This window comes from Hemicordylus capensis, chromosome 5 (genome assembly GCF_027244095.1).
Source record: "Hemicordylus capensis ecotype Gifberg chromosome 5, rHemCap1.1.pri, whole genome shotgun sequence".
NCBI classification, from domain to species: domain Eukaryota; kingdom Metazoa; phylum Chordata; class Lepidosauria; order Squamata; family Cordylidae; genus Hemicordylus; species Hemicordylus capensis.
Window position 1 is genome coordinate 1,310,885 of NC_069661.1, and position 24,361 is coordinate 1,335,245.

A 24,361-nucleotide genomic window follows, 5' to 3' on the forward strand; every position below is an offset into this window, starting at 1 on the left:
TAGTGAGAGGTGCCTGACGACGCTCACATTGAGGTTGGGTGGACGCTGCTGGAAAGGCCTCCATCGGGGGCCGGGGCACGCGGCTGCCACATGACACAGCCTGCCTCCATCCCAGGGAGTGCTACTGCTGGGATGCAAGCAACCCTCCTGGGCTTTGCATGTGGTGAGGAGCAGTCACTGCTTGGAGGCCCTGCTGCACGGAAGGGTTTTTGTCCCACCAAAGCCAAATGCAGACAAATGCTAAGGCCTGCATTTGGGTACGAACAAGCAAATCCACACAAACAGCCCAGAGGAGACTGGATTCGCAGCAGCACATGTGAAAGGGACCTAAGTCTCTCAGTGGACAGCAAGCAGAATATGAGCCTGCAGAGTGACACAGCAGCTTAAAAAGCGAATGCACGGCTTAGGGTTGGGGTACTTGCAGACAGGAACCTGCCAGGGCTCTCGGTTTGGCATCTCAGACCCTGCTCATGGCCCCACCACTAACAGAGATTCGGCTGGTGGGCACTAGAGACAGGGTGTAGTAGTCAGACTCTCCTCCCCCTAAAGTGTTAACTGGAAGTGAACCCTCTCTTGACTGACAGGCTGGTGAACTCCAGGATTTAGCTAATCAGCACACCAGGTGGGTGGGACCTAGAGATCTGTTGCCAGGATGAAGAGAGGCCTTTGTTAGGAAAAGCTAGGCTGGAGTTGCTCAGAGGAGGACATGTGGCCATGGAGGATGGCTGCAGGAGAATAACTTTGCAGATCCTTGAAAGACAGGAGGGCACGAAGCTTGAATTGTCATCTGGAGTATGGTGAGTTTAAGGAAAAGGGAAGTTTAGTCAAGGGAAAAGTTTGTTTGTTTTCTGAAAAGTCTGTTGAAAAGTCAAAGAAACGTTTTTGTGTCAGGGAAGTTATATTTCTTTGTGTGTGTGCTTTTGCATATTCCTGGTACTGTTTTATTATAGTTTACCTGCAACGTAATTGAAACAAGAAGCACTAGCTTATGCCCATACTACCTAGGGTGTTGCAAAAGATTCTATAAACATTTAAATGTGCCTAAGACAACTTATTTTTGTAATCTACTAAGTATTCTTAACTGTATCTAAGACAATCTCAGACAAAACAGTCTGCAGTAATTGAATAAAACTGTTTTTAAAATTCTTTTTACAAGACTCTCTGAGTTGGTTTTTAACTCAGGAAAGTAGGGCGTGAAGGGGGATTTTCTCTGGTGAAAAACACATCCTCAGATGTTCAGCAACTATCAGTTTTCTCCTCTTCTGTAAGCTTACACATTATATATATATATATATATATATATATATATATATATATATATATATATAATTACAGCACCCAATCCACTGGTCTGGTTCTCTGCAAGTTTTAGGGTGCTTGGTGGCAGCATTTTAAACCTACCGATAATATAGAATAGTTTTAGGAGAAGCTTAGCTGGACAGCTCAGCAGGGATGATTGGGCAGCTTGGCAGGGATGATGCAGCATTTCTTTCCCTCATGTGATCTTGCCCTAAGACAAAGCCTATAATCCGCTCACAGGGCCTTTTCAGTGGTGACTCCTTGCCTTTGGAATGCCCTCCTAGAAGAGCTTCACCATGCTCCCTCCTCAATCTTTTTAAAAACAACTGAAGACACATCTTTTTAGAGAAACTTTTACATATTTTATAACTGCTGCTATATCTGGTAGGCTTCTTAGTTTCTAGCTTTTTATGTATAACTTTTAATTTGAAACTTAAAATTTGTGACTTTAAGGCCTCACTCGAATCCCATATCCAGCTGATCTTAAGAGCAGGCGGAGTGGAAAGGGGGTGGCAGCAAGGAAGCAGGTTTAGGCTAGACCAGGGTCCCCAAACATTACTGGACTTCAGTTCTCACAACCTCCAGCCCCAGAGGCCTTTGGCTGGGGATTATGGGAGCTGAGAGTTATGTTCTTCTGATGCCTGCAGCCAAACCAACTCTAAAATTCGGTGGTTTCTCGAAAGTGGCAGACTCTTTGGGCGCAACCCACCCAGGAGCGGACACAACCTTTCAGTGAGGTTGCTGTGCACAGATGAGCTTTCCGTGGCTTCTGCCCCTTCTTGGCTTTGCCACTACAGAAGAAGATTGAAAACCAGCCAGGAGCGGGTGGTCTTAACGAGCAGTGCGGCGGGGGAAGCTTCATCGCGGAGCTCCCTTTGCTCCTCGTCAGGTATGGCGAATACCTGCCGCGGTTAACCGCGCAGCTCTTCCTGACGGATGGCCGCCTGCAAATTAACTTGGGAATAAGCCCAAATGAGCCGAGCTGCTTCGCAGTCCTCGTGCACGGGGCTGGGCTCTCGCCGGTCACAACAGGGCTTGCCGCAGCCCCGGCCGGGACACCGAAGGCATCAAGAAAGCGGGTGGGGGAGAAACCGCCCCGAAATCTGGGCGTGGTTGCTTCTTCCTGGACAAGACCAAACGCGGTGGGGGCGGGCCCGAGAGAGGCAGCCCCACCCCCAGCAGGGGGGTCGCGTCGCTGCATCTCCAGCCGGGCGCCGGCGGGGCTCGCCTCCCTCCTCGGGCAGCTGCGGCGTCTGCACCGCGCGGCCGCGCCGCTTGCCTGCTTGCCTGCTTGCTTGCAGGGCGGCCCGAGACGCAGCGGGGTGCAGGGCGGAGCCTGCGGAGGGAGGGGCCGCTGCCGCCCGACTTGGTGCGGGGGGCGGGGGCTGGCCCGGTTGCGGCAGCTGCTGCTCCTCCTGCGCGTGCCTGCGAGGAAAGCAGCAGCAGCAGCCGCCGCCTCAGCCGCCGCGGGAGGAGGAAAGTAACTTTGCAGTCGCTGCTGCCGCCGCCGCCGCCGGGCCCTTCCCGGGCTCTGCCGCAGCCAGCGAGGGGCGTTGCGGTCTGCGTTGCGGGCGAGGCGGGGGTCTCTCGGCCTCTGCCGCCGGGATGAGCCTGCTGCGGGTGTCGGAGCTGCGGGCACAGATGGAGGAGGAGGCGGCGGCGGCTGCGTCGCCGTCGGGGGGCCGCTGGCTGCCCAGCCACGTCCAGGTGACGGTGGTGCAGGCGCGGGGGCTGCGGCCCAAGGGCGGCCCCGGCGACGTCTTCGTGGTGCTGCAGTTGGGCCGCCAGAAGCACCGCACGTCGGTGGCCACCGAGAAGGGCAGCGGCGGGCCGCGCTGGGGCGAGGAGGTGGCGCTGGAGCTGCCGCCCTCGGCCCCTGAAGAGACGGACCCCGCCGCCGCCGAGGCGCTCCTGCTGCAGCTGACCGTCTGGCAGCGGGCGCTCGTCGGCATGGACCGCTTCCTCGGCCGCGCCTCCGTCCCGCTGGCCGCGCTGCTCGAAGGCGGCCGCGCCCACCCGGACCAGTGAGTAGTAGAGGCTGGGCGGGGGCGACGAAGGCAGCGGCAGGGCGCTCCTGAGCCCAAGCAGAGGGCCTGGCAGAGCTGGAGGCGGGGGAGCTCGGCCGACGCCGACGGGGGCGGCTGGGAGGGCGGGCGTTGGCCCCGCAAAGGGCTTGGCCTGCTGCGGGGACGTTTCTTTGTGCGCACTGTCTCTGAGCATGTGCAGAGTACCCTTCGCAAGAACTAGCCTGCCTTGCTGGTGTTGAGCGGGGAGGGGGAGAACTGTTTCCCGGGTGGCGGCGGCGGCTGTGACTGTGTCGGGCGCCCCCTTCTCCTCCAAACTCGCTCCCACTTGCAACTCGAAGGGCGCTGAGAGGATGCCTGGTGGAGACCCCCGCCCAGCCCGCTGCGGGCCAGGCTTCTTTGTGCAGGGCGCTCCCTGGCCTTGAGGGGGGGGCGGCCTTTCGGGGGCTCCTGCGCCGACGGAAGGGGGCGAGGGTCACGGAGAGGCCCTTGACTGGGCGGGTTCTGGGCTGTGCGCCGCGCCTGCATGGGAGGAGGCCCGGCCCGGCTTCCGACAGCGCCCTGGAGGGGGCTGCTCGGCTCTGCGGTTTTCTCCCCGCCGCTCGCGGAGGCCGGGCGAATGCAGAGTCATCCTGCGCGTGGCTGGAGGGGAGCCGCTGGCTGGAGGCCCCTGCCCTGCCCCGCCCCGCGTGAGCCGTGAGGAGGGGTCGTGCTGGAGGGCTGGTCTGCCCCGCCGGAAGCCCTTCCTTGCGGCCTGCGAGGAGGAAAGGCCCTGCTGCATTCCAGGGCCCTGCCTCTTTGCCTGGAGCAGAAGAACTGCCGGGCAGGCGCAGGCCAAAGGGCCCCCTCCTCCCTCGGAAGCCCCTGGGGGTTTGCCCACCCTTCTCCAGGATCTGGTCCTTGGGGGTATACTGCCCTTGAACGTGGAGGCTTCACTTGTAGCTCATCGCCATTGATGGTGCACTTCTCAGTGTCCCTTTGGCTAATCCCCTGGCCAGGCATGACTTGACAGGGTCAAGCGAAGGGAGTGAGCCTTGCCACGCAAAAAGTGGTGTAAACGGCAACGTTTTTGCTGTGCCGAATTCCAGCTGCAGTTGAAATAGGTTGTATGCGGCAACGGGGGAACCCAGCTATTTTTCTGCGATGCAGATGCGGCGTTCCAGGGCTGCCACCCAGCAACAAAATCCGAAAGAAGGACTCAGCAACAGCATCTTGCTGGCAGTGCAGGCAGTGCAGGAGCGCCCTTCGGGGTTACGTTGTGCCCCTGTGGCAGCCTGTCCTCCGGGAAGCGCCCGGGGTCCGTCGTGTGGACTGAGCGGAGGGGCCAACCCCATCGGTTCAGCCCAGTGACTTGCTCCCACAGGCGCCCCAGAGGTGGGCAAAGGCCAGCCAGCCAGCCGGCCACCCTCGTGCTTCGCAGCAGGAGCAGCACCCGCACCCGCACCCCTTTCTGGTTCACTTCTGGCTATGAAAAGTTGGAAAGAGCCCTGGCAGAGCCTCCTCGTGCTGCGGTTGGGTGCAAGAGCCCTTGGGCCGTGAGGGGCTGAGGCCGTGTGGCCAGGAAGGGGCCCGATGGGGAAGCACCTGGGGGCTAGGGCGGGCCTCGGACCTCCAGTGGCCGGTTCTAGGCTTTTGTGAAAGCTGCCCTGGTAAAGGGCCTGACACCGTCGTCCTCGGGCAGCGTGCCTTCCGGGCGAAGACTGTCGGGAGGAAGAAGAGGGTGCTGCTTCTTGCTGGCCCAGCTGCCTGTGCCGGTGGGTTTCTCTGGGGACCCTGGGCTCAGCAGGGGGACTCCCTTCGCTTGACCCACCGCCGTATGCCTCTGGCCCCCTGGGGGAGCCTGGGCCCCGTCTCTGACCGAAGGGCCCTTTTGGCTGAAAGAAAGAGGGCTTGAGCTCAGCCTGAGCAGCAGGAGGCGTTGGGGGCGCAGCAGGGGGTCCCCTTGGCGTCTCTTCTGAGAGCTCAGTTAGACTGGGCAGCTGTGCATGGGAGATAACCGGGGTGTGTGGAGCCCCCCAGACGGTACTCTTGGTGGGGGGGGCGGATTTGCAGCCGCCCTGTCAGAAGTGGCTCCTAATTTCCTGGCAACCCTGGGCCTGCCCCAGTTCAAGACTGGACCTCGTTTTCTGTGCTGGCTGTGGTGATTTGCGGGTGTGTAGCTGACTGCCTGGTGGGCTTTAGGTTGGCTGGGACCCCTAACCTCTGGAGGGGGCTGGAGTGGTTAGAATGGCCCGGCCCCAGTCTTGGGGGTCTGGACGGTCCCCTGAGGGCCTTGGAGGCTTCCCTTGAAGCCCTGGCCACATTCTGCAAAGGGGAAGTGCCCCGGGGGTCTGGTGGCTCTGTGGGTTGGGAGACGCCATTGTGAAGAAGGCCAGGCTGGCTTTCTGGGAAGTGGAGGGATGGAGAGGCTGGCTGGAGCATCCCGGAGGAAAATGCGTAATGCCTGATCTTGGCTAGAGCCTGTTCAGAGGTCTGCTCCTTGGCGGCAGGTGTGTGGTGGTGGTGGTGGCGGCGGCAGCAGCAGCAGTGGCACAAAGAGGACCTGTTTCTCCCCTGGGTTGTGGGGATGCGCATGGGGCCGGCAGGGGGCGGCTCGAAGGTGAAGAGGGGAGACCTTTAAGGATGGGGAGGGTGCTCGCTTCCTCCACCCCAGCCCCGTTTCCTCTGCCGACACTGCAGATTAAAAGGGTCTGCCAGGGGTGGCAGGGTACTTCCCTGTTGCCTCCTCAGACCAGAAGTTCCCGGTGCGCCCCTCCCCAGTCCTTAAAGGTACCCCCCCCATTTTCAAACCATTCGAACTGCTGGTCTTTTGGACCTGTTTGGAGGCCTGTAAAAGGGCCTCCGAACAGGTTCGTGCACGTCCCTACTGTGTTGCGTCCACCAAAGCAGTCTAGCAGAGCTCTTCCAAGTGGTCAAGGACCTGGGACCAGTGTTCCCTCTAAGAGGGAATGTTTTTGGCTACAGCTCCTGTAATGCCCAGCCAGAGGCCCCTGCAGTTGGAGATGCTAGGAGCTGCAGTCAGTTCCTGTTGGAGGGAATCCTGCCTGTGACCTCTGGGTCCAGGGCTGGCTGGAGGACCCCTCACCCCTCCTATTGAGTCCCCAAGGCACTTGGTAGAGAAGGTTCCTTGTGACCTCTCTTGACTTGGTTGCTGTAGCTGCTGCTGGCCCAGTTTGTGCGTGTTTGGTGAATGCTCGTCCTGTTGTGACGGGTATTTCTCACATGATGCAGCCTGAAGATGCGCACCAGATTCTTGGATGTATGAGGCCTGTCATATGTCAGACACTCGGCTTGGGCCCATCTTGGCTGGTTCCAGGCCAAGGGGGTGTGGCGGGGGGAAGAACTGCGCTTCTCGTGGGGTGACGGAGTCCCATCAGCCCTGGAGGAGGCAGCTGTGTGGCCACTGTCAAAAAACAAACACAAAACCCTGTTTCCTTAGATCCCACGATTGTGGAGAACTTCTGGCTGGTGTCAGAAGTTATTTTGTTTGGGGGCAAGATGTTTGAGTGTGTGGCAGCCTCTCTTGGTTTTCTTGGATGAAATGGATTATCTGAATTCAAACCAAAGTTTATTAGGGTCCTTCTCGGAGGGGTGATTTCAGCAGATGATACTGGGGGGTTCTTGCTCCTTGGTCTTGCACAGGGATCAACCTTCTACCTCAAGGTCTTTGCTGGGTGGGGATGTCTGAGTCCCTGGAGTTGGCTACCATCAACCTGGATGCCATCCAGCTCTCCCATCAGAAAGAGAATTGACTAACATTCCCACAGAAAAGGTTGACTATAGAAATTTGATGAGATCTTCTTTGCATCCTGCTGGTGGAGGATATCTTTTTATTTACTGATTTGATTTATATACTGCTCTTCCAAAAATGCCCCGGGGCGTTGTGCTCATATGTTGTGCTCTCTCTGCATTGGTGGGACAGGGGCACCTCAGTGTGTTCGCTGTCATTCAGTCGCACAGCTTTGGGTTGTGTGGGCCTGGGCCTGGATGTTTATTTTGGAAGTATGTCTCCAAATGGGCAGACCCTCTTGAGGAGGGTCCTCATATCTTTGCATTGAGTCGTGGGTGATGTCTGTCAAGGTGATGTTCTGAGGTCGCCTGTATCGGAATTTTGATCTACACTGTGTCTTCTGCCCAGTCTCAAGCCCCAGACCATGGAGGAACTGCATAAATTCAGTCTGCATCAGGACTTGATCCTGGAGTCTGCTTTTCAGAGGTAGAGCAGTCCATGTATCTTAAGGAGGACACTGTACAACTGGAGAAGGTGCAGAAGAGGGCAACCAAGATGATCAGGGGCCTAGATTATCTTCCTTATGAGGCAAGACTACAACACCTGGGGCTTTTTAGGTTGGAAAAGAGGTGAGAGGTGAATAAAATTATTCATGAAGTAGAGAAGAGTGTACAGAAACCTTTCCCCCTCTCTCACCACCCCAGAGCCAGGGATCACCCCATAAAATTGAAGGTCAGGAAATTTAGGACCCACAAAAGGAAGTCCTTTTTCACACTACACATAGTTAATCTATGGAATTCTCTGCCATGGGTTGTGTGATGGCCACTAGCGTAGATGGCTTTAAAAGGTGCTTAGACAAATTCATGGAGGACAGGTCTATCAATGGCTACTAGACTGGTGGCTACAGGCCACATCCAGCCTCGGAGGCAGGATGCCTCTAAATACCAGTTGCAGAAGGACAGCAGCAGGAGAAGAGGGCATGCACACACCTCTTGCCTGTGGGCCTCCCTGGGAAACAGGGTTGCTGGATTACATAGGCCTTGGGCCTGATCCAGCAGCATACCCAGCTGTAACCTGAGTGCCTCCAGGGTGGAGGGATTTAAATCACCAAGAGAGAACCTCTATTTCAGGGGTTTCCAAACTGGGGCCAATGTTCCCTCTCACAGGGGCTCCCAGAGGTGGTTGGCTACAACTCCCAGAATCCCCAGCTGTAATGGCTTTTGCTTGGGGATTATGGGAATTGTAGTCAACAACATCTGGGAATCTCGGTTAGAGGGAACACTGTCTGAGGCTTCCAGAGGTTGCTGAGCTACAACTGCCATCATCCCCAGCCATAATAAATGGTACTTAGGGATGATGGGAGTCGTAGTTCAGCAACCTCTGGAGGGCCACAGGTTAGGAACCCCTGCTCCCTTTAAATCAACTCTTCCACTGGTTCTTCTTCGCATATTTCTTAACTGATGGTGCAGATCTGATCACTAAAACATTAATTTAGCAGAGAACTTACAATGTCTAGGAGGGTGTACTTTGTGTAATTTTTTGGATAATTTGCTTCCCCCTAATGTAGGAAATAGTATAGAACACCTTTACTTACTGCCGGTGTCAAGTGGCCTGGTATCTCCTTGTGGCCGTGCTTCTGCTTCCCTCCTTTGTGTCCAGAGAGGGCATTTCTTCAAAATATTCCCTGGTAGAATGTCTCCTGTGCCCAGACGCCGTGGCAGTTTTTTGGTGGCAAAATGTGGGGCAGTGCAGGAAGCGGAGTACGGAACAACGCGCCCCCCGGCGCGCCCCCTTCTGCTTCACCTCCTTCCGTGTATTGGGTCTCTGTCTTAACTCCTCTGCCTGACCCCATCACTAAACAACCACCCTCCTACCCAGCCTGTGTCTTTGCACATGAAAAACAGGCTTGGGAACAGACGGAAAGCTCAGAAATGTCCCAAAGGAAGAGCCGGTATCTTCTGGGCAGGCCAGAGCCGTTGGCAAGAGATGAAACTGAACTGAATGCCCCTGTCTGATTGATTGATAGGTTGCTCAGTGTATCTGATAGTCATTTCATTCATTTTTAGGAAACGGTGTTTGTGATATTTAACTTGAACCATGTTGTTTTTGCATGATAGTTATAAATTCAATATTTTATTTACATTTTTAAAAATTCAGTTTAAACCTCATGTTTTGAATTTGTAAAAAAGATTTGATCTTTAATTTTCAAAATGGATTTTTATCCATCTGGAGTGCTTCTGAGCCTCCCCAGCACCTGGGCTTTGGTACAGAGCTTCTGGCAGGGAGGCTTCCAAGAAACCTGACTCTTCTACTTGTGTTTATCTTGCCTTGTTCTCAACAACTTGCTCAGGTCAGATTTGCAATAAGAATTATGCATAATAAAATGAAGGATAAATATTGCATATTGACTCTTAAAGCAGAAACCTTAACAAACACGGCCACTGACTAAAATGTCATGAAAACATAAAGTCCTCTGCTAGTAACTGAGTGCAAGCTGGCAGAAAAGTCAATTCCTGGCCTTTGGGGAGGTTCCACTTTGGGCTCAGCATGTCGCGGGGCAGAGTGAGTTGCTGGAGGGGCCAGGCGTGTCCCGCAGCCCCCCTGCAGATGCTCCCTTCACCAGAAGGGACTAGCCCGCCACCATGTTGGCCACTAAGGCAGATCCGTGGCCTCGAAGGGGCTGGCCAGCTCTGCTCCTCTTTGTCAGATCAGGTGGCCTGTTGGGACACCTGCAGCTCCTGGCCAAGGGGTGGCTGCCGACAGGCCTGCCATAGAGAGAGAGAGAGAAGCGATTTCCATCCCATGAATCGTAGTCCAGCTTCTCGCACCCTGTATCAACAGATTCCGTTTGGTATAGATCTGTTGCACCCCTTGCACGGGCCCCTCTGTGGCGCCCCAGCACGCAGCCCTGTGCCCACCAGCCTTCCCTGCCCAGCCGCCCGCTTGAGCCTCTCCTTGGCGACTGCCCAGAAAAGCCTGCCCTTTTCGCTGTGGGCTGCCAGCTGACCCAGGTGGCTCGCTTTCCATCTCCCCCCTCTCAGCTGCCTGCCAGGCTCCGGCTCTGCCCCACACTTCAGCAGCTGAGCTGGGGCACGGGGGGAGGGGAGAAGACCGAAAGCGGAAGCAGCTGGTCGGCGGGCAGCAGGCTGCCTAGCCCGCCCGGGCCAGACAAGTGGGAAAAGAAGAGGGCAACTCGTGGGCAGGGGGAGACCCTGTAGCCAGGGGACAATGGTCCCCCCTTGTCCAAGGGACGCAACACCCGTGAGATGGGGAGAAGCCCTGGACTTCTAGCAGGCGGGTATGTAGCCTCGGCAGGCCAGCCTGTGCGTGGCCAGGGAGGTGGGCAGGCTGGGGGTCTGGGCTGGGCAGTCCGTCTGCACTCTGCCCGGCTCGGGGAGGGAGGGGGTGGGAGTGCCCCATCTCCCGGAACCTGCATCTCCTTGTTCTAGATCTCCAACTGCCTGGGCCCTGGGAGAAGGCTGCATGCCGCGAGGAACATCTTCTGGGCAGGACTGGTGGCCCCTCCTTGCACCCCTGCAAAGGGGCTGGGTGGGCCAGCAACCCCTGGGCCACTCTCCATCCTCCTGCCTTCCTCTCTGCTTTCCGGCTAGTTCCCTCTCGGGCTGGCAGTCTCCGGGTGTGGATGCCTTCTCCAGCCAAGCATGTGTTGCTTCTGCAGCTGCACTTGGCTGTGGGGACGCTCTCTGTCCCTGCCCCTGCCCGGACTTGTGGGCTCCCAAGCGGAGAGGCTGCGTCAGGCCAGGCTCTTGCCCGCTGGGCCACGTGTGTCCAGGGGGCTTCCTGGTGACCAGCCTTGGGCTCTGCAGTGCACACGCAGCCGGATCGGACGGGAGGGAGCCGCCCCTGCAGAGGAATCTGCAACTGTTGGTTGCTAGTCAAACCCCCCCCCCCCCGCTCCCCTGCCTGGAGGCAGTTCTGCTGGCCACAGATGACCAGGCGAGTGGTTGCTGGCCGGCCTGAGGTGGAGACACAGCAGGCTTCTTGGGCGGACTTGGTCGTGAGCATGAGGGGCGGGGGGGGGGCGCAGGGGGGGCTGCTGAGTCAGTGTTCCTGCCCTTCGTGGTGGGCTGCAGGTGGCTCTGTGGGTTCTGCTCTCTGAATCGGCAGATTGGTTCTGCCAGAGATGCTGGGCCTCTGGCAGATAATCTGTAGATAATCTTGCATCACTGAACTTCCCCAACATCCTAGGCTACTATCATTATAAGCTGATCAGCCGGTTCCGTGCAACTAGGCTGTGCATGATGCTCCTACCTCCAGAGGAAGCCACGGAGGCCGAGGCCTGTGCACGGTAGCCCAGTGGCTGTGCTTGAGAGCCCCATCTTCTTATGGTGCTAGAGTGCTGCATCTCATGGAGCCAGAGGATGTCTGCAACAATCGTTGGGAGAACTGCAGGAAGCTTCCTGCTTGCACAAGCTGACCCCAGCCCAGCCAGCACGGCTGGTGCTTCACCTCCAGTCCAGTGAGGCTAAGAGTGACTTCGCTAGAGTGGCTGATCTCTGTTTCAAGGCCAGGCAGGGAGCCTTCCTCTCTTTGGGAGAGTGACTGTTCCAAATGGCAGAGCTGACGTGCGTGATGGCTTTGTGTGCACTCCAGGCTGCAAGCAGGAGATAAGGCGGCCTGCTCGTAAGCACAGCCCTGCTGGATCAGGCCCAAGGAGGCCCAGCTGGTCCAGCATCCTGTTTCCCACAGTGGCCCACCAGATGCCTCCGGGAAGCCCACAGGCAAGAAGGGAGGGCAGGCCCTCTCTCCTGCTGTTGCTCCCCTGCAGCTGGGATTGAGAGACATCTTGCCTCTGAGGCTGGAGGTGGCCCACAGCCACCAGACTAGTAGCCATGGTTAGACCTGTCCACTATGAACTTGCCTAAGCCCTTCTTCAAGCCGCCTATGCTGGTGGCTGTCACCACATCCTGTGGCAGATCAGTCTGCAGATTGATTATGTCCTGTATGATGAAAAAGTGCTTCTTTTTGACGGTCCTAAATTTCCCAACCTTCAGTTTCATGGGATTGTCCCTGGTTCTAGTGTTATGTGAGAGGGAGAAGAATTTCTCTCTCTCCACTTTCTCTACACCATGCATGATTTCATAGACCTCTATCCTGTCTCCCCGCAGTTGTCTTTTTCCTAAACTAAAAGGCCCCAGGTGTTGTAGCCTTGCCTCATAAGAAAGGTGCTCCAGGCCCCTGATCATCTTGGTTGCCTGCCCTCTTCTGCACCTTTTCCAGTTCTACAGTGTCCTTTTTTAGATGTGGTGACCAGAATTGTATGCAGTACTCCAAGTGTGGTCGCACCATAGTTTTCTATAAGGGCATTATAATGTTAGCCGTTTTATTTTCAATCCCCTTCCTAATGATCCGTGGCATGGAATTGGCCTTTTTCACAGCTGCCGCACATGGAGTTGACCCTTTCAACGAGCTGTCCACCATGACCCCAAGATCCCTCTCCTGGTCAGTCATCGACAGCTCAAACCCCATTAGCACATACTTGGAGATGGGGCTGAGTTGTTGCTGCTGCCTGGGCTGTGCCAGTGGGCTTTGGCCCAGGGCTGCCTGGCCAGCTGGGCTCCGTCTGTGTCTTGATGATGAGTTGCAGGGGTGGGCGGGTGGGAAAGGGTCCCCCTTGCCTCCATCTCCTGATGGGGCCGCCCTGAGCCAGGCTTGTGTGGTGCCTGGGTGCCTGGCTGGCTTCCCTGTTCTGCAGGAGGCAGCTGCCCAGGGGAAGAAGTGGCCAACCCAAAGCCAGCAGGCTGAGCTTGGAGAGAGGTCCTGGGACTCCTGAGATAACCTTAAGCTTTGGGGAGATAAAGGGAGACTAAATGCTAAGGAGGGCTTCCAAACGGCCATTCAGAGTGACTGGTGGGGGTGCGGTGGGGAGGGGGCTTCGTTTCAAACAGAAGGCTGGGACAGGTGCTCGCAGCCCAAGGCGGTTGTGGCCACGGAGGCCCTCTTGGGCATTTCATGGTGTGGAGCAGGGCTGGGGCTGTGATTGTAGGGTCCCTGCGGACAGAGAGCCCTCCTCCTGCCCTGGCCACTCAAGCTCGCTGCACCCTGTTGGGAATGAGCAGGCTGCTCCCTCCTCTGGCCAGCAGTGGGAGTTGGGGGCCCTCCCTTCCTAATGGAAGCTAGCCTGCTGGCCAGTTCCTGGCTGCAGCCCTCCCCCCCCACCTCTCTTGCCTTTGGGTTGCCAGCTGCTCCTTGGGGGTGGGGTGGGGGTGCCGGCTCAAGTTCTCCTCGCCCCTCTTGGTGGGTTCACACCACCCAGGCCAGAGGGTGCTGCATGCACGGCTTAAGCATGAGCAGCGCATGTATCGAGTGCCTGCTGAGAGCCAATGAGGCGGCTTAAGTAAGTGAGCCAGGCCACGTGGTACAAGGGAAAGCCACATCCTTGCCCAACTTGATCCAGGGGGAGCTGTAGTGATCCTCCAGTTGCAGGCATCAAGCAGAACTCACCCACACAGTGTCACCAAAAGATGTATATATTGGGGTGTAATCTTGCCCCACACAGCAGCTTGATTTAGGAGGGACGGCTCCTGCAGCCCTGGAATCTTGCTGTCGTTGCTGATGGCACAGAGTTTCCTGGTTTTTGATTTTTTCCGCAAACCGGGAAAGGGGGAGTTGCCTGAGGGCCCAGTGACGGCTGCTGCCAGTGTGTGCGCGCCGGTGGGAGGTGCGCGTGGGGGATTTCTGGGGTGAAAGGGCGTGCTTCCCGTCAGGAGGGCCCCATTTGCTTTGGGGGCCCTTGTCTTCGATCTGCTTCATCAGATGGGGCGTTTCTGATCTAGGAACATAGGAAACTGCCATATACTCAGTCAGACCCTTGGTCTATCTAGCTCAGTATTGTGTGCACAAACTGGCAGCGGCTTCTCCAAGGTTTCAGGCAGGAATCTCTCTCAGCCCTCTCTTGGAGATGCTGCCAGGGAGGGAACTTGGAGCCTAGATGCTCTTCCCAGAGCGGCTCCATCCCCTGAGGGGGAATCTCTTATGGTGCTCACACTTCCAGTCTCCCATTCATGTGCAACCAGGGTGGATCCTGCTTAGCTCAGGGGACAAGTCCTGCTTGCCCCCACAGGACCAGCTCTCCTCTCCATTCTGGTCCTGCATCGCTACAAAGAGCCAGGCTGCAGAGTTGCTCCAGAGAATCATGTGCAGCGTCTCCATGCTCTTGGGAGAGAGATTGGAAGAGCCTCTCCCTCACCGTTGCAAAGCTCTTGGAGTCTGGGCACTTGGTGCTGTGTGTGTGTTTGTCCCTTGCCTTCCTCGCCTCCCCCCCTCTGGTCCATCCCCTTCTCCTCGGGCTCCTTCCAGGATGTGGGCAGGCTGAAACCAAGGGGTTGCACAATCTGCCCTCTCCTTCCGGGCTGGCTGCCTGTTGCCCAGCGTGAGCCGCTGTGATGTAAGCTTTGTTTTTGCAGACAGAGGAGGGTGCTGGGAGTGCGTTTGTAGTGACTGGAGAGATGAAGGAATTTCCTGGCTGTTTGCTAGGAATTAATTAATTGTAATTAGTAACAACTGGCTAGCAAGATCTCGGGACGTCGGTGGAGCCAGCACGGAAGCAGTACTCGGCTGCAGCCAGCTAGCATCTCTCTTGCACTCTCTCCCTGGCTTCTCTGGACCTTGCTGCTGGGAGGTTTGGGAGACCCCAGATGGGGGTGCTTGGTTTCTGCTCTTCCTAGGGAAGCTGTGCATTCTCTTGCTCATGAGCCAGCAGTGTGATGCAGCTGCTAAACAAGCCAGTGCAATCCTGGGCTGCTTTAACCGGAGCCGAGGGTTAAAAAGGCAAGACTCGGACCAGGGGAGCAAGCAAACGTTGGATTTTTCTCCTAAAGGAGTTGGCAAGCCAGGAATAAATAAATAAATCAACAGGAAAACAAAGGAGAAAGGACAAGCTAAGTTGGTTAGGGCTTGCCTTTTCTAAGGTTTGATTTCTAGCTGGTTGTGGGTTGCTGTAGATAGGGCAGTTCTGTTTTCCTGGAAGACCGAGCTTAAAACCTTTACTTAGCTGACAACTGCAGCCAAGACCTCGCTTTCAAATAAAAAAGCTCTATACTAACCAGCCAATAAAACCACTTACGAAGCTAGAATGCTAGTGGGGTGTGTATCCAGTATGTATGTGGGGTGTGTATTGCACAGAGTGTCGCATGGAGGGGCAGGAGTCCTGGGTGTGCGCTTGGTGCAAAGAGCTCCTGGCCCTCAGTGAACAGGTTTGTTCCCTCGAAGTCAAGGTGGCTGAGCTGGAGAAGCCCAGAGAGGGGTGTGGACGAGACCCTCAGGGATGTGGCTGAGGCATCCCACTCCCAGGCTGACGGCTGCTCTGCTGTCAGGGAGAATGAAGGTCTCGGGAGAGGAGGGCATCAGGCTGAGGAAGAGGGAAACGCTCCCTTAGCAGGAACCCCTTCCTTGGGTGATGAGTCCAAATCTTCTCGCACAGAGCTCACTCTGGGGGAGGGGACTTCTAGTAGTGGGTGATTCCGTTGTTAGGGGCATAGAGATGGGTCTGTGACCCACGTATAGACCGCATGGAGACTTGCCTGCCTGGTGAAAAGGTTGCGTACATCACACAGCATCTAGGCAGGCTGTTAGGGATAGTGCTGGGGAGGAGTCTGCTGTCGTGGTGCATTTCGGCACCAACGATGTTGGGAAATGCAGTCGGGAGGTCCGGGAAGCCCAATTTAGGGTGCCAGGTAGCAGACTGAAGTCCAGGACCCCACAGGGCAGCCAGCGTTCTCTGAAGTGCTACCTGTTCCACGCATAGGGACAGCGAGACGAGGAAAGCGGAGGGGTCTCAATGCGTGGATGAGACGGTGGGGCCCGGAGGAGGGGCTTAGTTTTGTTAGGCACTGGGATACATTTTGGGGGAAGTGGAGCCTGTACAAAAGGGATGGGCTCCACTTGAACCAAGACGGAACCAAACTGCTGGTGCTTAAAATCAAAAAGATTTTAAAAGCTTTTGCAGAGCAGCTTTTAAAATGACACCTGGGAGGTTGCCAACAGGAACTGGGTGGCATCTTGTCGGGCAAGCAAAATCCCCTAAGGTGCGAGGCTGCAAACCTTTCAGGTAAACCAGAAGGGGACAGAGTAGAACCAGGAGTAGAGCAGAAGGAAACACAGGACAGCTGGTCAAAAAGGTCAAGTGACAGTAAGGGAGAGAGCACACAGCAACACCAGGTGAGAGACCCGGCGTATCGATGTTTAAATACCAATGCCAGAAGCCTCTGAGCCAAGGTGCGTGAGCTGGATGCTTGGTTAATAATGAAAACATAGGTAAGGAACATAAGAAGCTGCCATATACCGAGTCAGACCATTGGTCTAGCTAGCTCAGTATTGTCTTCACAGACTGGCAGAGGCTTCTCCAAGGTTGCCAGCAGGAATCTCTCCCAGCCCTATCCTGGAGAGCTTGGTTAGAACTACCCTCTGCTCAGTTTTACAAGTTTTTTTGTCTTAATCAAGCATGTTAACTCTGACCAAGTTTTAAAGAGTTATCAGCCAACAGGAACTATGAAAGATTATACAAGAGAAACGAAATTCATAATTCAAGCTTACTTGCCATTTTAATAGTTTCCACCCCCAACACTTAGTTTTACAGTTTTCCCTTTATCCAAAAATATTTGATCACATCTGCAACTCTGGTTCCAATGGATGCATTCCAATTCATTTTCTCTGTACATCTGTCTGCACTCTGACAAGTCTATTCCTGACAGGTCTAGTGGGCATAACGGAAACCTGGTGGAATGGTGAGAACCAGTGGGGCACTGTTATTCCTGGATACAATCTCTACAGAAGGGACAGGGAGGGGAGAATCCGGAGTGTCCGGAAAGGACAGAGAGGGGAGGATTGGGGATAGCACTATGTATTAAAGAAGGGATAGAGTCCCACAAGCTAGAAATCTTAGGAGGACCGGAGACCTCCACAGAATCATTTTGGGTGACAATACGAGGACTGAAAGGAAATGTGTTACTAGAGACCTGCTAGTGCCAAATAGCAGTTACAGGGATGGGCTTCCCAGAAGCATCTGGTGGGCCACTGTGTGAAACAGGGTGCTGGACTGGATGAGCCTTCTTGGGCCTGACCCAGCAGGGCTGTTCCAATGTTCTTAGAGATCATAAGCACAGCCCTGCTGGATCAGGCCCAAGGAGGCCCATCTACTCCAGCACCCTGTTTCACACAGTGGCCCACCAGATGCCACTGGAAGCCTACAGGCAAGAGGGATGTGCATGCTCCCTCTCCTCCGGTTGCTCCCCTGCAACGGGTGTTCAGAGCCATCTTGCCTCGGAGACTGGCAAGGAATTCCATAGACTAATTATGCGCTGTGTGAAAAAGTACTTCCGCTTGTCGATCCTAAATTTTCCAGTCTTCAGTTTCATGGGGTGACCCCTGGTTCTAGTGTTGTGAGAGAGGAGAAAAATTTCTCTCTGTTTACCCTCTCCACTCCATGCATAATTTTATACACTTCGATAATGTTTCCCCTTAATCACCTCTTTTCCAAGGTAAAGATCCCCAGATGCTGTAGTCTAGCCCAGGGATTCTCAACCTTGGGCCCCCAGATGTTTTTGGACTTCAGCAGTGTGGTGCAGTGGTTAGACTGCTGGACTAGGACCGGGGAGACCCGAGTTCAAATCTCCATTCAGCCATGATACCAGCTGGGTGACTCTGGGCCAGTCATTTCTCTCTCAGCCTAACCTACTTCACAGGGTTGTTGTGAGGAGAAACTCAAGTGTGTAGTACACCGCTCTGGGCTCCTTGGAGGAAGAGCGGGATATAAATGTAAAATAATAATAAAATAATCCCCAGCCTCAGTGGCCTTTGGTTGGGGATTATGGGAGTTGAAGTCCAACAACATCTGGGGGCCCAAGGTTGAGAATCCCTGGTCTAGCCTCATAAGGAAGGTGCTCCAGGCCCTGATCATCTTGGTTGCCCTCTTCTGCACCTTGTCACGAGAAGTGAAAGCCCACCAAGTGAAAGATCACGAGAAGTGAAAGCCCGCCCTTCTGGGTGAAGGCTTTGGCTCAGTCCCCAGTCCACTTTCTAGTTCTACGGCCCCCCAGAACTAAGTAACTGAGCCAGACTACCTGCAGCTGCACCAGTGGCATCTTCTTCCCCTGTCATCTTTCTTGTGCCGATATCTAGGCTGTGAGCCCTTTGGGGCAGGGCTCTCTCATACAGCAAATAGTTATATACCACTTTTCAACCAAAGTTCCCAAAGCGGTTTACATAGATATATAGATTTTAAGAAATAAAAAGGCTTCCAGTCCCCAAAGGGCTCACAGTCTAAAAAAGAAACATAAGATAGACCCAGGCAAGAGCCACTGGAGGGCTCTTGCCTGTGCTGGGGATGGAGAGGGCCATTTGCTCTCCGTGTGCTCAGTAAAGAGAATCACCACTTTCGAAAGGTGCCTCTCTGCTCGGGTAGCTGGAGGCTCTCCTCTCATCTGTTGTAAAGTGCCTTGGACATGGGCAGCCATGACCACTCTTGTGCCAGCTCTTTCGTGGGCCTCAATTCAGGTGGACATGCAAGCTCCTCTCCCTGCACCATGTGTGCAGAGAAGATGCAGAATCCAGCTAGCTAGCTAGAGTAGAGATCCTAGCTCCTCACTTTCCTATCTAGAATGGAGTTCTCTAATAAATGCCATATATATTGATTTGAAACTATGAATGGGCTCCAAGTTACTTTACAATCAGCATACATGCATGCCTAAGCAAATTCCGCTGTGTTGTGCCTCTGTGCACTCTGCTATAAATGAGAAAGGGATTCTCTTGCCAGAGAGAATTCCCAACAGGTTGGAGGAGGAGCTGTGCTGAGCTCTGCTTAGGATTGCTCTCCCACACCTGCCTAGTGCGCTTGGACAGGCCTTTAGTGTTCCCATCAGGTGGGGAGGAAGGGCTGGGAATCCCACTCGGGGGGCCTGCTTGGCCCACAGCGGGGCCTGAGAAAGAAGAGTCTTTGGACTCCCTCTGGCCAACACTCCCCCCCCCCCGCTGTTCCCAGCCATCTGTTAATCCGCCCCTCCTGCTCAAACCTGCTCTACGTCTTCCTTGCTCCGGAATAATGTGTCGGTTCATCGTAGCTGCAGTCGGTAGGGCAGGTTCCGCAGGCCTGGTTCTGCTGGCTTGCAGAGGGTGGCACCTTTGTGCTAATAGGGTCCAGGCTGCTGTTAGGGTCATTAGTGGCAGCTTCTTCCCCTTGGTATGCCATAGTGGGGGGGGGGCATGGAATTATGGCAGGGATAAGGTTAAAACCTGATTAGTGGGGAGGGGGGTTGGTCTGGCTCCTGGAGGTCCTTAAAAGACGTAGTTTGTATTTGCCAAGCAGGTGCTTGGAGCAAGGTGCAGTTTGCCCCTGCGGTGCTGGTGGCCTCCTGGCAGGCCCTCCGTCTCCTCCTGGCCACGACTCGGGGTGTATGTCTGTGCTTCAGGAGGGTGGGGCTTGGAGGCCTGCTGGAGGGGTCTCCAGTGCCGGACGAGGGCCTGCCTGGCCTGCCGGTTCTGGAGGCTCTTTCTCCCTCCGGGGCGGCTCCCTCCTCCCTCTGGGCGCCCTCACAGCTGCCCGCCCCCTGCGCTTCCTGACTGCAGCGTGGTGCTTCTGCGACGTGGCGTCTCCCAGGCTTCCTGGCCCGTGGTGGCGACTGGTCTTAAGCTGCAAAGCCAGCGCAGGAGAACTTGTGACGGCAGCAGCGCCAGACAAAGGGCTGCCTGTTGGGGGCTTAGGGGCCCTCCCAGCGGCTGTGCTTTGGCGCCAGGCCTGCCGCAGAAAGGCTTCCGCCAGTGGTGGCTGGGGGAGGCCCTGGCTCAGGACTGAGGAGGGGAGTTCCCCTGGCTGGGTGGAAAGGCTTGTGCTGTGGTGCCCACTGGAAGGGCAGGGGGGGCTGGGAGGTCTCCAGGGGGCCCTTCTGTCCTCCTCCCCCTGGCCTGGAAACCCACAGGCTTCCCACACAGGTGGGGTGAGGAGAGGAGGTTAGGCCTTCCTGGCCCAAGGGCATCGCTCTCCGGAGGATGTGAGCGGGCTGTGGAGGTTCCTTCAAGAGTGGCGGCGGCTGTGCTGGCAGGAGCCCCTCCGGAGAGAGCTGCGAGGTGTGTGTGTGTGGGGGGGCTGGCCAAGCCCTGGGGGGCAGGCTTCTCCTCTCAGGGACTGGGGTGAGAAGAGAGCCCCTGCCCCAGGGCTGCCCCAAGACACATTTGGGTGCCGCCCGGGTTGGAGAAGCGGAATGGGGGGGTGGTTCCCTCCACAGCCGCCCAGCAGGGGGCTCTGGGCCGTCCCATTCTTTGGGACTCCTCAGTTCAGTGGGCCCAAAGCCCAGCACCCTGGGAGGGGCCCGCTGCTGATGGCAGCACCTGCCCCCGTAGGCAGGATCAGTCCCAGCCGGCAGCTGCCAACTCAGCTGGGTGGCCCCCCACGGAAGTGATCTAGGTGGCGGCTGCCGTGCTTGCCATTATTCCCCCCCCCGTGAGACACTTGGGGGGTTGGGGGGTGCGGCATGGCAGTTGGCAGCCACGGGCAAGAACACGGTGGCAGCTGCCAGCCTGAGAGGTGCGCTGCCTGCAGGCGGGCCATTTGTCAGGTAGAGCTGTGTAGTTAACCGCACAGCTCTACCCAACGAATAGCCAGCCTGCAGGCAGAGCTGCTCTTGTTACTGCTGGGGCAGGAGAGCGGAGCCGATGGAGCTCCGGGAAGCAGAGGCCGCTGTGCCTCCTCTGGCTGATTGTTGGGACCAGCTGCTCCTGCTGCCAAGGATGAGATCCGCGGCAAGAGAAAGGGAGCCCCCCCCAGCCAGAGGGTCCCTCAAGCCCCCAACCATCAGTGGGGTTCGTGGAGGAGGCTTGCTCAGTTGGGTGTGCCGCCTGGCCCCTTCTGCCGGCCCCAGCCCCTCGGCTTCCTTCCTCTTTCCTGTCGGTGGGGTTGATGATGAGCTGGCTCTCTGTCACGCCAGCCCTTGAAGACCCCTCCCCTGTTGCCTGTGCCCGGCAGAAAACCTGGGGGCTTCTAAAAGGAGCTGCAGACCCCTGGCCAGAGGGTGGCCCTGTCCTCGTGGCCTCCTGGGGTTCCTGCCCTCGGTGGCCACGCTGGGTGAAGCTCCAGCCAGGCGAGGCATGTGGGGTGGAGGAGTGACTGCCGGTGTGGGTCTTGCCAGCGGCCTCTGAGTCCCAGCTGGGTCCAGATGCAGCAGGAGCCGTGGCATGTCGTCCTCCCCCCCCGCCCCGCCCCCCCGCTGGCCCTTTCTTGTTGCACCGGCCGCCTGCTGGAGGGGCAGTTCTGAAGGCCCTCCTTGCCCTTCGGAAGCCAAGCCGGTGCTGGGTCTTGGGCTGCCCTTCCCTCGCCCTCCCAGCTGGGGTTGGGGGCTCTCTCTTGGTGTCTGGTGCTTCCCACGTTCCAGAGCAGAGGCCCCCTTAGAGCCCCGGCGGGTGGAGGAGGGCACTGTTCCCTCCAAGAGGGATTCCCAGATGTGGTTGACTACAACTCCCATCATGCCTAGCCAAAGGCCATTGCAGACGGGGATGATGGAAGATGTACTCGGCAGCATCTGGGGATCTGTGGGGGGCGGGGGGGGCTCCCAACGACCCCTGGCCAGTCCTTTTTGGCCTTGGCCGGCCCAAGTTCTGTTCCCAAAGAGGCAAGCAGTGGAGGGGAAGACCTGTGCAGACAGTGGGGTGGGGGCTTGGCCTCCCTCCCTCCCTCCCCCCCCCGGAAGAAAGCAGGCCTTTCCCAGCTGTGTGGCCATTGGTTCCCCTGCTGGGAGGAGGGCAGAGGAATGCAAAGGCTTATTCTGGAGGAGCAGGGGGGGGGGATCCCCTCCTCTTTGGGCCTTGCTCCCTCCCCCCCCCACAGCTCTGCGAGGCTCTTGGCTGACTGTTGCAGGAGCTGCCCCCCCCCCACCTGCCCGCCCCTCACGTGAGAGACCTTGTGGGTGTTGAGGAGCTGAGTTTGCAGAATCAGCTGCGGGGGGGGGGGGGCAGAGGAGTGAAGGAGGCCTCAACACGCTCTGCCTCGGGCGGAAAATGAGCTCCTTGCCTGGAGCAGGCTGGGGGAGGGGCTCTTCTGCACCCCGACAACCCCCCCCCCAGTTTTGCACTTCAAATAAGTTGCACCAATAGGCAAAAATGCATCTTGTTGGTTTTGCTGGGAAGGGCTTATTCCCAGCAAGCGGGGGGGGGGGGAGTGGGTGGGCCAGCAGCAGTGCTCCCCTCCCCTCCCCTCCCGTGGGAAGTCGCGCTCCGGGCCCCGGAGTCCTGAGGAGGCCAAGGAAGCTCCCCCCCCCGTTTCCAGACTCCCCTCTGCGTCCCGCAGGGCCCTGCCTGCTTGCCCGTGCTTTGCAGCCTGGTCTCCTCGCGCAGCCCTCCTGGCCTCCCGGGAAGTGCCCTGAGCAGCCCTTCCGTGGCTTCTCCTGCCCGCCCGGCAGCCCCCCCCCAGCACTGCTGTGCCGCCCTGCATGGTGAAGGGAGACATGGTCCTGCCGGGGGCTGTCTTGGCCAGGGCTGGCCAGCTCTCCGTGTGCCCTGCGAGGACCCCTGGGCAGCAGGGAGGGGCCGGGCGGGCTCCAGTGGGGGGTGGGCACTGCCCTCCCTCAGCTGGGGCTTCCCTTTCGGAAAACGCAGTCAAGGCTGGGGGGCGATGGGGCGAAACTTGTGCGGGGCAAGGGGGCTCCGTTGGAAGACGACTTCCAAGCGGGGGATTACTTGGAACTGGCGAAGAAGATGCTGCTGCCGCCGCCGCGCATGCAGTGTGGCTGCATGGAGCTGGAGAGGCCCCCCTTCCCCCCCCCCGCAGGGTTCAGCGCAAGAGGGCACCTGGGGTCTCTCTCTGGCTCCCCTTCTCTGGCCGGGACGTCTCGCCCCCCTGTTTGGGTGTCTCCTCTCACGTGCTGCTGGGGTCGCCGAGATTCTCCCTGCCCAGCCAGAGGGATGGGGCTGCCGCTCAGTGGGAGGGCCCCTGCTTGGCCTGCCAAACGTCCTGGGCTCCATCCCTGGCGGCAGCATCTCCAGGGCGCTTTCCAGAGTACCCCCTACGACAGGGGTAAGATGCTTCCTCCAGGAAAATCACTTTCACAAAAATGTAACACCTGAAGGGGGAGCCGTCTCGGAAAAACAAACAGCCCAAATAAACACCTTTTTTACGCCGGATAAACGACGTCCTACCACTAAATCGCAGTGATTGAATTCGAGACAAGGCATCCGACATATGAACGGCACCCTGCGGTCAGCGCCGGGACGGTGGTGCCGCCACGACACAGGAAGCGTGGAAGTCCACTTCAGAGATGCGTCCTGACCCTGTTGCGGGGTCTAGTCTGGGAAGCACCCCCAGGAAAGACCCCTGAAGAGCCCCTGCCAGCCAGTGCAGGCAGTCTGGGGCTAGACGGAGCCGGGCTCTGGCTGAGTAGAAGGCGGCTGCCTGTGCTCCTTGCGCTCGTGACCTGGGCACGCCTGGCTCCTTCCGAAGACGCCTTCTCGGGCCTGCAAGCGCTGCTCAGCCGGCCGGTCGGGGGCAGCAGCTTGCTCATGAGTCAGGCTGGCAGTTTGATGCCTCAGCATCTTGGAAGTCGTGGCCCTGGGGTGACCTGCTGCTGCTGCTGCCGCCAGTCCCTGGCACGTGGCCGTGGTTCTGGCCCCCTCTGTACCCCCCCCTCCCGCCCCAATTCCCTCCCGTCTTTGGGGCACCAAGTGGATGTGTTGGGACTTCAGGCTTCCCAACCGTGGGTCCTCAGAAGCAAGACTACAACTTCCATCACCCCCCTTGGCCACTGTGGCTGGCGATGATGGGGCTGTAGTCTGACATGAGCTGCCCCGTCCCTCCTGGGTGGTGCAAGGCAGAGGGTGTGCACAGGTGCCTCCGAGTGGGGCCATCTTCCTGATTCCACCTGAGGGGGGTCTCAAATGAACTGAGTGGGCATAAAGAAAACCTGTGAGCGCCTGCGCACGCCTTAGAGGGGTCGCTGGTGGCTTTGCGGAGGGGATGGAGAGACCCCCCCCCGCCGGGCTGCAGCGCTGGGCCGGTCTCGCTCTGGTGCCGTCTAGCGAAGAGGGTGTTGTTGGGCTTGCCGGCTGGAGAGACCTGGGTTCCGATTCGTGTACGTTGCCTGTGGCTGGACCGCTTGTATTGCTGAGGCGGTGGTGGTGGTGGTGGTGGTGGTGGGGACTCTGGCACTCGGCCCACCAACAGACCCTCACGCTGCCTCCCTTGTCTTGGAGGGTGGTGGGGCGGGCCGGGTGGGGGGAGAAGAGGCAGACTCGCCTGGGGTGAGGGAAATGCTCCTGGCCCCCCGAGGAGTGTGTGTGTGGGTGTGTGTGGTGGGGGGGGCAGCTTGGC

The 24,361-nt window shown here is 57.4% G+C and overlaps 1 protein-coding gene across 1 annotated transcript in view; it reads left to right on the forward strand.

Moving 5' to 3' along the window:
- Window positions 1–2,400: 2,400 nt before the first annotated feature.
- Window positions 2,401–24,361, forward strand: part of RAB11FIP5 (RAB11 family interacting protein 5) — a 78,459-nt gene continuing 56,498 nt past the window's right edge. Inside the window, exon 1 of the mRNA XM_053254484.1 lies at window positions 2,401–3,323. Coding sequence (XP_053110459.1) covers window positions 2,905–3,323 — 419 coding nt within the window. The 5' untranslated portion in view covers window positions 2,401–2,904. The remainder of the gene's footprint in view (window positions 3,324–24,361) is intronic.